The sequence below is a fragment of the Chlamydomonas reinhardtii genome, chromosome 8 (genome assembly GCF_000002595.2).
Source record: "Chlamydomonas reinhardtii strain CC-503 cw92 mt+ chromosome 8, whole genome shotgun sequence".
Classification (NCBI taxonomy): domain Eukaryota; kingdom Viridiplantae; phylum Chlorophyta; class Chlorophyceae; order Chlamydomonadales; family Chlamydomonadaceae; genus Chlamydomonas; species Chlamydomonas reinhardtii.
This window is the reverse complement of record NC_057011.1, coordinates 1,000,756-1,012,576: the sequence shown is the minus strand read 5'-3', so window position 1 is coordinate 1,012,576 and position 11,821 is coordinate 1,000,756. Positions and strand designations below refer to the sequence as shown.

The 11,821-nt window shown below is 59.6% G+C and overlaps 1 protein-coding gene across 1 annotated transcript; it reads left to right on the top strand.

Annotated features, from left to right (window-relative positions):
- Positions 1-4,268: 4,268 nt before the first annotated feature.
- Positions 4,269-8,198, top strand: CHLRE_08g362036v5 (uncharacterized protein). Its single transcript, XM_043064839.1, has 4 exons — positions 4,269-4,357; positions 4,447-4,487; positions 4,790-4,962; positions 5,176-8,198. Exons 1-4 carry the CDS (start codon positions 4,352-4,354, stop codon positions 5,247-5,249), a joined length of 294 nt encoding a protein of 97 aa, XP_042921840.1. The 5' UTR covers positions 4,269-4,351; the 3' UTR covers positions 5,250-8,198.
- The last annotated feature ends 3,623 nt before the right edge of the window (positions 8,199-11,821 follow it).

Here is an 11,821-nt window from a genome sequence, read left to right as displayed (position 1 = left end):
TCCCACCGGTGGGCAGGACCGGCAAATGATAAGGTGGTCGTGGTGACTTCCCGCCTTCTCTCGAACTGGGTTGAGAGATGATCAGCGAAGGCGTTGCCCCGTTAATACATGCTAGGCCCTATGGGCCAGCGTTGGGATTATTATTATTATTCCTAGCATGGGATGGCGCCTGCCTGGCACGCACGGAATCCGTCAATGTGCCCCTGGCAAAGCTGTCAGTGCACATGGCTACGTCCATGCAGCTGGACGGCATCGCCGCACAGACGCGCACAGCGAGGTGGCCTGCACGAGGAGTATGAGCATCACGCAGCACAGGCGGGCCCAGGCAGGGGTGCACATACTCACACACACACACGCGCAGCCGTTAGTTCTGTACCAGTGCTCCGAAACCGACGCCCGCCGACTTATGTTGTGTGTGGTTACAAGGTGGTGAGCACGACGTGCATTCCTGTCCTTGTAGAAACCTAGGCCCGGGCCGGGGGGCCCTTATAACGCCTGCAACACTTATATATGCAGCTAGTTTGGTCCCCGAATGGGGGTGCTTATGCTCCTGTGCTCCCAAATGGAATCTAGTAACGCGGCTAACCTGGCTGGGTCCGCATTCTGCATGACGGCCTGCATTCCGCCTGTAAAATCGATCTCGCTACCCAAACGCAACTGGTCGTAGGCCGTACACCGCATGAGCACATGATTCTCATCTTCGACTTCATTTGCAACACATAGCGGGCAAATCCTCTCCTCCCTAGGTCGTCCATAGGCGCGGTTGGCAGTAAGTGGCCAGCAGCAGCATAGGCGGAACCTCATCAAGGCCTTGTGGTGCGCAACTGGTATAAATGCTCTACTGTGCCCTTGCATGGTCAGTGGTGCCGCTCCTTCCGCACACAGCCCCATCCAATGCTTGTACTTGCTCATCTGCACGCCTGGTTGCTTGTTGTCTGATGGGAAAGTGCTTGGCTCAGACTGCAGCCGCTCGTGCTTCCACGCCTTCATTAGACTCTCTCGAAAGGCGGATACTATTTGCCCTTCAGGCAGCGGGCTACCTGCTCGGCTCTCCTCCCTTTCCGGCCTGATCATGTGCATACGGCCTTGCCATACGTCTACGCCATGCGCTGAGATAAAACGGAAAAGCCGTGCACACCACCCATCTCCCTCTGGGTGTACTAACGCGTCTTGTACTTCATCAATTAGTGCATCGTGAGCTAGGCTATCCTTCTGCACGGCAATCCTGTTGTAGAAGCCAATGCAAAGCTTGGCGAAAAAGAAATGGAGTGGTAGTTGTGCTAGAAATAGAAATAGAAATAGATACACCCTGCCATAGGCAAGTGGTGTGGATTAAGGGAGTGGGGGGAGATGAGGAGGTGGGCCAGGCCCGCCTCCTGTACGCCCCCACTACCGAGCATTAGGCGGCGGGCGTGCAGGCTAGGCCTGCACCCTGCCGGGATGCTACGTCCCGCCGGGGTTGCCAGGTGGCAGTCCCCGTTCGAGACGCCGTCTGGTCAGGACTATATGATTGAGGGTGGCGACTGCGTGGTCGTGTAGGGTGTCGCAGCACTGCCTGGCTTTGTGGGAGGTGACGCCCAGGGAGGTGAGGAGGGGGTGGAGGTCCTTGTGGATTGTTCCTGCAAACCCGAGGCTGATGGCGCTCTGTGGAGTGTATTGCACTTTCCATCCCGCTTCCCGCAGGTCGGCTGCAAGGGCCTGGTGCTGTTGTGCTTTTTCGTGTTGCTTGGCGGCGTGGTTCGTGTCGGCTGTGTATCCGGCTTCAATAATGTAGATGGTGTCATGTTCGCTGGGAAGCACGACAAAGTCTGGGTTTAGGGCTGCGGCGAGGGAGATTGAAGGAATTAGTAGTATGTCGGGGCGGTAGTGTAGGTGGCGTCCTGCTGGTTTGCCCTCCTGGTCGGGAAGCAGCCATGGCGGCAGACGGTTGTCAGCTGCGTAGTCTGGCAGATCGTCTTTAGACGTGGCGTCCATTACCATGTAGCAGCCGCCGCAGTCACCGCGGGAGATGGCTCGTGCGATGGTCTGGACTGCAATGTTGTGTCGTTTAATGTACATTGCACGGAGTTGGGGGTTGTGGCAGCCTCCCAGTATGTGGCCGCCGGAGTCGGGTCCGCGGCAGAGTGGGCATGGGGCGGGGGTATCAGGGCCAGCGCGGGGGGCTCGGCGGCCTGTAACTGTGCGGCCAAAGCGGGCTGCGAGTTTATTGTTCCACAGCTGCCCGTACAGATAGTCCATGCAGCGTTTGGCCTTGCGGTGCCGGCCTGATTGCAGGTTCATGGTTCGGGTGCTGGATTTGATATCCAGGTCTGGGATGGCGTTGGCTACGAAACCAGTGTAGAGGGTTTCGCGGGTGTGGCCTTGGGCGATGTGCGGGGCTGCGAGCGTGGCGATGCCGCGGTTGAGGTCATGCGCGTAGTGTCCTTCGTTCTTCTCTCGTGGCACCCCTTCCACAGTCGGTTTGATAGTTTTACGTATCCAGTAGTATTTACTACGCGGGTCGTTATCGGACTCCTCGACCAGCCACTCGGCCCCGGGCATCTCTTCTCCCTTGGCGGTTTTCACCGCCGCCTGATCTGCGAGTTCATTGTACGTAATACCTGAATGTGCTTTGACCTTCAGGAGGTTTGTCCGGCGGCCGGCGTGAGAGCGGCGTTTCAGGAGCGCGAGGATGTTATCCAGCAGCGCTTTGTGTTTGCTGAAGGTAAGGAGTTGGGGCTGGTTGATTGTTTTGCGGATGAGGAATAGCGACGCAGCGGAGTCGGTGTAAACTGTGATTTCGGGGAGCGCTTGCACTTCGTCGAGCTTGAGCACTTGGTGTATGGCCGAGAGCTCGCATCTTGTTATGGTGTTGCAGCCGTGTTGTCCAGGGTTGACGTCGATCTGATACGTTTGGGACGTGCGGGCATCGATCGCTGCGGCCCCCCACGCGCTGGGCTGACCAAGGGCGTCTTTCTGTACTGAGCCATCGGTGTAGAAGCCTTCGCAGGGATTGAGGCGTAGGGGTTGGGTGGCCGCGAACGGGGCCAGGGTGGCTGGCGTGGCCGGTACGGGGGGGGGTGTTACTCGGGGGGCTGCCGGGCGGGTGTGGGTCATCCGGCGGACCTGTTTGGTTACCCACCGTGTGTGGGCCCAGGTGAGTTGGGGCTGCGGTTCGACGGGCATGCCTGAGAGGTATAGAGACGTGCCTAGGGCGTCGCGTATGGACTGGGCAAGTCGGGCTCCGGGTGTATTGCTGACCAGCACCAGGTCGTGTTTTAAGGTGATGCCTGCGTCGTTGTGGATCTGGCCGAGAAGGGCGTGTGTTGCTGTGGCGGAGATGCTGCCAAGGAGTGTGACTCTGGGGTGGGCGAGGTATCGTGTGTATGGCGCGTTGCGTTGGGTGGGGAGGATGATCAGCGTGGCAGTGGTTGGCGGGTTGCGGGTGTTTGTAAGGGTTTCGGTGTGTTCGGCCCATGCCAGTGCCCATCGTACCGCGTGAGCTCCGTCGTCGGTGTTGGGTTCGGGGTAGGCGACAGCAATTCCATCCCATGGCTGGGAGTACGCGTCATAGTTGGCCCCAAAGAGCATGTCTTCTTCATACAGTGTGTAGTAGGTGGTGGCGGCTTCCGAGACGTTTAGGGGTGATGCGAAGAGCTCTGTTGTGCTGCCTATTGCTGTGTGCAGGGTTTGTGTCAATCCGTCGCACAGAATGCGTTCCCCTTTTTCGGTGACAGGGTGGGATTTGGAGCCGCCCCCGGGTTTGTATCGGAGGAGCAGGCGGGCGATGGCCGCCGCAAAGCCTCTGCCCTGGTCGTATTTGGCGTGCGCTTCGGGCCAGGTTGTTTGTGCATGCTGGTAGCGTTGCCAGAGGAGGTTAAGCCGCTCGGCTCTGATGGTGCCTATGCACCGTCCGCGGGGGTCGTATACATGCGCCATGTGAGTGCTGTGTGCCGTGGAGCCGGGGTCGGGGAGGATACCGAGCTGGATGGTGTATGTTTGTGTGGGGCGGATGTCTCGGCTGGGGTTGCATGGCTCGACATTGATGTCGACGAATTGGCGCAGAGTGCGTTGCCCTCGTGCGGTGTCGTTGCTGGCATCTATCCATCGGCCCTGTCGCTGGTCAGGGTTTAGGTGTGTGTCGCTAGCGGGGGCCGGGGGGCGGGGGGCCGGGGGGACAGCAAGGCGGGCGTGCAGGGCGTCCAGGAGGTCCTGTTTGTTGTCTTGTGCCTCCAGGGTAGCGGCGGGTTCTTCCAGGTCTTCCCATTCCACCAGGACGCGAGGTTCATTACCCGGGGTAAGGAGCCAGGTAAGGCCGCCGGGTTTGGGGCGGTAGCGGTTCCGGGCGTAGAGGGTGAGGGAGCCGGGGGTGATGACGGTGGGTTCCCACTGGACTCGGTAGTGAGGCGAACCTTTGCTGGTGGTGCGGGCTATTACGTGTTGCACCCGCTCCTGGTGTCCATACAGGGTGTTGGACGTGTCGGCCAGGTGTCGGACGTGGCGGCCAGGTACGCGTCTTGCTCCTCCTGGTTGAGCTTGTGTCGGTGTGTGAAAGTGGTTGGGGGCGTGGGGCCCAGAAGTAGGCGTCTAAGGTGTGATTCGGGGTTGGGGGGCTTGGATCGGCCGATGAGGCTGGGGGCGATGTCGAGCAGGTCTGCGCAGTGTGCGTCGGTAAGTGGGTCAAGCGCGGGGTCCCAGTCGAATGCTTTCGGTGCGTCGGCTGGCGGGGCTCCCCGTCCTTCGGGTTCTCTGACCATTTTAATGCAGGCCCGCTTACGTTGCTGTGTGCCCGGCCGGCGTGTTTGTGCAGGTGTCTGGTTTTCGCCATCGCTGTGGGCGTCCTCATGTTCTGCCGCCGTGGCGGCGGTGGCGGTGGTGACAGCGGTGGTGGCGGCCGCGGCAGTTCCTCCGGCATGGGCGGTCGGTTCGGCGGCAGGGGCGCGCTGGCGAAGGAAGCGGTTAAGTGTGCCCCAGTCAACGGCGGTAGGTGCGGTGTGGGTCGTGTGGAGGCCGGTAAAGGTGTGCCCGTCTGGGAGAGTGCGTTGGGCAGCGGTAAGGGGAGCGGTGCTGTTGTGGGTTTTGGCTCGGGCTCGGGTTTCAGCGTGGAGTGCGAGAGTAAGGCGGTTAAGGGCTATCCTGTGCCGCCTGTGGGCCCGTGGCCACTTGTTTTTTAATGTGTTGGCGTCAATAACACAGGTGCGGTCCGGAGTGAGGAGCTCGCGGAAGTCGCTGGTGAGTTCAAGGAGGGGTTGAATCAATCGGAAGGGTAGGGCCTGTTCCGTGTCGGCGCCTGGCGGCGCGGTGCGTGTAAGGAGGGCCGACAGACCGTGGAGCGTGGTGTGGTATGCGCTGCCCTTTTGGGTCAGCTCCAGCCCCGCGTCTTTGATCAGCGAGAGTTGTCGTAGGTTGGTGTAAAAGCGGCATTGCGTGTGGAGTTGATCTGCGGGCACTCTCTGTGCCACACTGTGTTGCAGGTGGAGCATGGCGCGGGTGACGGCACCCAGTCTGCCCCCATCGTTTAAGGCCTGGACGAGGGCCTTGCCTGCGCGGCGGACATATAGCTCGCGGATGCTACCTACCCCCAGGCCAAGGGTGTTAGTGGGCTGGAGGATAGCGCGGGTGGGGAAGCCGCGTTTCAGGCCGTAGCACATCTTTGCAGTGCTTGCAATGAGCGCATCGAGGCTGGCCACGTCGTGTGTGCTGTACGGCATGAATGGGAGGCTGTAGGCCACTGCTGGGTGGATGGTGCATTGTATCATCCGGAGTTTCTGGTCCGGTGTGGCGAGTGATGTGGCGATGCGTTGCCCTCGCTTCTTAATTTTTTCCCGGATGTACTGCACTTGTGCACTCCAGTCTAGGGTAGGGGTGATGTGGATGCCAAGGTATTTGTAGGATTCATGGGGGGGCTTGTATGGGATAGCGGTGCCATCTATGCGGATTTGGCCTTCAAGCATTCTGGCGAGCGCTGCCTGGTGGGGCTTGCTGCGGGGGCCACCGAGGGTGGGATCGGCGCGGGCGCGGCCGTGGAGTATGCCTTGTAGTTGGCATTTGGAGACGTTGACTTTGAGGCCGCCCCATGCTGCGTATTTCTCAATTTTTTCAACTTGGATTCGTAGGTTTGAGATTTGGGTTGTGGCGGTGACTAAGTCATCGGCGAAGGCGCCTGAGCTGAGGTTGTGTTTATCATTCTCGGCTTTGGTGAGACATCCGTATTGGTATCCGCGCCCGCCAACATGGAGCCACCGGAGCAACGGTTCAATAAAGATGATGAACAGTAGTGGTGACAGGACATCGCCCTGTACCGTGCCGCGTTGGATAGGGATAGGGGGTGTGGTTCCATGTTCAGTGCGCACGCTGGTGGCTGCCTTGCCGTATAGGTCCCGTACCACCTCAATCAGATCGGTGGGGTAGCCTAGGTCGTGCATGACAATGAGCAGTTTGTCGTGGTCTATCGTGTTGAATGCGGAGGTAAAATCAATGTACAGTAGGAAGAGGTCGCGTCCGGTGGTGGCGGCGTCTTCTATGGCATGGAGTAGATTTTGGACTTGCCGCTCGGTATTGCGGCCTCTGAGAAAGCCTTCTTGTGACTCCGTGAAGATGTGGGCTTGTTCGCTAAACAGGGCGGCATTCACAGTGATGAGGGAGGTATACAGCTTGTAGAGGGTGTTCGCCAGCGCAATGGGCCGCTTATTCTGTATCAGCAGGGGGTCTCCTTTTTTGGGTAAGAGGACGGTGTCGGACTGTGTCCAGTGTGTAGGGATGTGCGCTTTTACCCACATGAGAGTCATGAGTTGGTGTATGGCTGTTTGTAGGCTGGTGGGTATTGTCTGGAGTAGTTCGTTCGGTATTCCGTCGGGTCCCGGGGCCTTGCGGCGAGACAGGTGGTTGACGCAGCCAAAGAATGTGGTGCTGTCAGCAATACCTGGCAGTAAGGTGGCGGGTGCGTCGGTTGGCTTAGATAGGGCCGGCATTCGGTCGGGTGCGTCGGGCCGGCTCCAGGGGCACTGTTTCGCGCTGTTGGGTATGTTGTATTGTCCTGTGCGGGGGCCGTTGATGGGTAGGAGTTGGGCGGTGAAGTGCTGGTGGATGCTGTTTAGAATTTTTTCGGGCTTGGTGTGGACTTCTTTGGTGATGGGGTCAGTGAGGGCGGGCGTGCCACGTGGCTGGTCCGTCTCATCAAAGATCTTCTGGTGTGCACGCTTTGGCTGTGTTGCAACCAGTCGTCGGAAGGCGCGGGCTGTACGTTTGGTATTGAGTTTTCTTGCTTCCTTTTTTGCGGTGCGAAGGAGGGTGCGTGCGTTGAGTAGCTGACTCCTGATGGCGGTGGGTGTGTCCTCGTCTGCGGGGGCCGGGGCAGGTGTGGGGCTGGTGGTGTTGGGCGGGGGCGTCGGGGTGGGGTGAGGCGTGGCGGTGGGTGGGATGGCGCCCGCTGCGTTTGTAACAGTAAGGGCGGCCGTGAGTTTTTTCTTTGAGCTGGCGGGTGGCATTCAGGAGGCGTGTCACGGTTTTGGACGTGTGGCGTCGTGGGCTTGTAGTGCTGGCACGTGGAGGTTTCTTGTCGCAGTAGGTTTTGAGAACGTCCAGGCACTTTTGGAGAATGGTTTCGAGTGTGTTGCTGATGGACGTGGTGTCGGCAGCACTAACTTCGGGGAGGGCACGGAACTCCGGTGGTGCGCAACTGGTATAAATGCTCTACTGTGCCCTTGCATGGTCAGTGGTGCCGCTCCTTCCGCACACAGCCCCATCCAATGCTTGTACTTGCTCATCTGCACGCCTGGTTGCTTGTTGTCTGATGGGAAAGTGCTTGGCTCAGACTGCAGCCGCTCGTGCTTCCACGCCTTCATTAGACTCTCTCGAAAGGCGGATACTATTTGCCCTTCAGGCAGCGGGCTACCTGCTCGGCTCTCCTCCCTTTCCGGCCTGATCATGTGCATACGGCCTTGCCATACGTCTACGCCATGCGCTGAGATAAAACGGAAAAGCCGTGCACACCACCCATCTCCCTCTGGGTGTACTAACGCGTCTTGTACTTCATCAATTAGTGCATCGTGAGCTAGGCTATCCTTCTGCACGGCAATCCTGTTGTAGAAGCCAATGCAAAGCTTGGCGAAAAAGAAATGGAGTGGTAGTTGTGCTAATTCAGCAAACAGCAGGCGATGCGATGGTCGCTTCGTACCCACTGTCATCCTCATGTACTGCACTTGTAATTTGACGGCCTCGTCTTTCAGGCATGCTTCAAACGGTCCGTGCGCCGGGTTATTGCTGTCACGCCGCCGCGGTGGTGGGCCGCCGTCCAGCATTTCCGCTAATACGTCGGGTCCCCACACTTCACAACCATATGCTACCACCATTCACACTAGCTTTTATTTCTCTCATGCTAGGATGGAGCGAACTTGCACCTCAAAACAACGCATGCGTATGTCGGGGAAGAAAATCCTCAAACGGTTTAATCTATTAGTAAGCGCGTACATAGCACGCCGCGCAGCCTCACATAGCGTCTCTCTGCAGGCGGCAAAAGCACGTCCAGGGCCGTAGACTAGTCCCAGATACCGTGCCTTGTCCACCGCAGGGATGGGCTGCCCTGCCAGCCGCAGCCCACTGCACTCATCGTTCAATCTACAACGCTCCTGGTCGTCTGAAGTGAACACCAGACGTTCACACTTTGCGACGTTTGCTTTCATACCAAATGCTTCGCAGAAAGTATCCACAAGTGACAACAGGTGCCGCATACGCTCAGGGGTGGTGGCTAGCAGCGAAACATCGTCAGCGTACATTAGGAGCGACAGCTTCTTACCGTTTAACTCAGGGGTGCCCGCTGTGCTTGCAGTGTCCAACCAGTCCTCGTGCGCATCAATATACTCTGCCAAAGTTTCAATAAAGAGCCCGAACAGCTCTGTGCTCAGTGGGCACCCTTGCTTGACTCCTTGCGTTGCCTCAAAAGCAGCGCTCAGTTTGCCATCGGCTTTAACCGTCATCATGACCTTTTCATATGCGGCTTGTATGGCCTCCAACAGCCGCCCTGACACGCCCTTTTCCCGCAGCCGTAGCCACAAGAGGGGGCGCGGCACCTTGTCAAACGCCTTCTCAAAATCAATCTGTACAACAGTCATTGGTGGTGCTCCTGCACGTGTGTGCTTTGTCACCAGGTGCCTCGTCAGGACAAACAGGTGGTGGGCAGTACCGTATTTCCGCCTGAAACCAGCCTGAGCTGGGTGCCTCCACTTGAACAACTCGCCTGCTCGTGCTAGCCTGTTCAGAAGGATAGATGCATAACACTTAGCCCCACGCTCCGCCTACTGCAATGCCCCTGTAGTTGCCGGGCGCCTTCACATCGCCCTTTCTCTTGTAAATTGGCGTCAGCACTGTGGTTGTGAACTGTTCCGGAAAACTTTCATCTCCGTCTTGCGCCCGCCAGATGCGGTTAAACAACACTTCTAGAACAGGTGCTACCCGGTTCACCGGCGGGATGGGGGGGTCTGCCCTACCTGGGGTCTCCCTGCGTCTTTGCGTACTTGTAGCATTCCGATGGCGCGGCTTCCGTGCCTGGGGCCTTGCCATTCGGTAGCCTCTCTAAAGCATGAGTCACTTCGTCTATCGAGATATCGCTGTTCAATATGCTATCTAACTCAGCCCATTCCTCGTCATCATACATCGAATCTCGCCAGCCATCTTCGTCACAGCAGTACGCCAGTAAACGCTTTGCAGCGCTGTCGTCAACTGTTCCTGCCCCATCATTCAGTAGCCGTGCAAAGTGATCACGGAAGCCATCTGCCGTGATGGGGGATTTGCTCGTGCACCGCTCCTCAATCATCTTCCACAGTGCTTTAGCGTCGGCTCTGCACCGTGCACCGACTTGACCCCATGCAGCCAACGCCTCCTTACTTTAAGATACTTTGCCATAGCCCTTACCATTTGCGGGTCTTCCCCAACTGTACGTTGTTGACCGGCTGCTAGCCAGGGTAGCGGCGGTGGTGGATCGGCGACTGTCGCCGGCCCAGTTTGATGCCAACCCCCATGCACGCCCGCCTGGCCTCTCCATTGAACTTATGCAACTGCCTCCGGCGGTGGGGGGGGCGGGCCTGTTGCCGCTGGTGCCCCATGTGAAAGCGCGGCAAGCCGGTCTCGCGGTACGGTGTGTGTTGGGTGTGTGTGGTCTGCTGCCGTACGTGCCCCCGTGGACCCGGGTCGCGGCGGCGTGGCTGCGCGAGGTGCACCCGGCGGCAACGCCCCTGCGTTTGTTGGTGCGGGGGGCCGCGGACCGTGTGCTAAATAAGCCGCTCACCCCGGCGGCCGGCGCTGTGTGAGGACGGCCGCACGTGGGAAGTGGCTTTCGCGGATTTGTTCGCTCTGCCGGGACTGGCGTGTGTGGGCCAGCTGGTTGCAGCGCATGACGGCCTGAACGAACTGCGGCAGGCATTGACACGCCCTTGGGCGGAGGGCTCCCGGTCTGGTGAAGCGTGTGTGGATATGTATGTGACTGCTGTGTGGCGGCGGGTACTGCACTGGAGCACGACGCGGGCGCGCCTGCCGTCGCCCCTGACGGGGCCGGCGTCGCCTCAAGAGGCGGCCGACCGGTTTGCGGCGGCGGTGGCCCTTCTTCCCGCTGGCTGGGCTGCCGCCGCGCGTGCGGCCCAGCTGGCTCGGGGGCCGGCCGCCGCGCTCGCTGCCGCTCCCGGTGGCCGACGTCGTGAGTGCTACGGCGGAGTTGGTGCAACGGGTGGTGCGGGGACTTGGATGGTTGCAGTGCGGGGGGCCGCCCATCCTGCTCACTGCCTACACGGTGAAGGCGGGGACCGTGCTACAAATGGCTCCACAGTTAGCCGCCCTGAAGGCTAAGCATTTGCAGTATGTGTGCGATGCGGGTGTGTCGGGGGTGGGGGCTGCCCTGGCGGCGGGGGCCTTCGGGTGCACCTTGGCCCGCTTGTGGTCGCTGAAATGGGAGAATCATCATAAGGAAGCACTGTGGCGTGTGGCCGCCAACGCTTGCTGGGCGTTCCACGGCGTGCTAGCGAGCGGGCGCGAGGCGTTACTGTTGACCCGTGTTGGGCGTGTGGGGTTGACATGCAGGATGGGGACCGGCGTCACTGGTTTTGGGACTGCACTGTTGCGCTGTCACTTCGGGAAAGTATGGGGATGGCTATGGGTTTCCTGCCGGAGGAGGCTCTAAGTGCCTTCTCTCGTGAGGAGTTGTGGTTAGTGCGCCCGCCTGCGGGGCTTGCGCCACCTGTGTGGGATGTGGTGTGTCTCGCTGCTATGTCTGCCCTGGACTTTGGTCGGCAGCGTGTGGTTATGGCCGGGTTGGCGGCGCGAGCGAAGCTGCCGTCGGCCCGGGTGCTGAGCATTGGACTTGCCGTCGTAGCTGACTTCTGGGGTCGTCTCCAGACGTTTGTGACTTTGGGTATCAGGCCAAAGGGTTGGGACGCTGTGCCGTTTGCGCATCCCTTCATATCTCGGGCTGTTGGTGACGGCATGGTTTTGCGCTTGCCGTATGACGCTGATTCCCCGCCCCCCTCGCCGTGAGAGGTTGTGCGTGGTTGTTGGCTCTGTGTGTGGATGGGCAGGATGCACGTGTGGGCGACCGTTCTAGTACCTGGACGCTTGCGCCCTGGCTAGTGCGTGCGCTGTGCGTGTGTCCTGCGGCCTAGACGTTTCCCGGCACTCCTGTGCCTAGGCTTGTGGCGTTGAGGCACAGCGGTGGGGCTCTGGCGGGTTGAGGCTTGATTGGCTAGGACTCACTGTGCGCGGAGTCACACGGACCTTGCCCGCGGGAGGGTTTGCAGCAAAGTCGGGGTTGGTGGAGTCAAGTTGGGCCCTGATAGCATGTGATGGCTCGGCGTCTTCG

Excerpts from the sequence above, each read along its gene's own strand:
- CHLRE_08g362036v5 (XM_043064839.1), top strand. Across the intron at positions 4,488-4,789 it reads GTGTCGGACGTGGCGGCCAG|GTGTCTGGTTTTCGCCATCG; the intron begins GTACGCGTCTTG and ends GTGTTTGTGCAG. Across the intron at positions 4,963-5,175 it reads GTGTGCCCCAGTCAACGGCG|GTGCGGTCCGGAGTGAGGAG; the intron begins GTAGGTGCGGTG and ends TCAATAACACAG.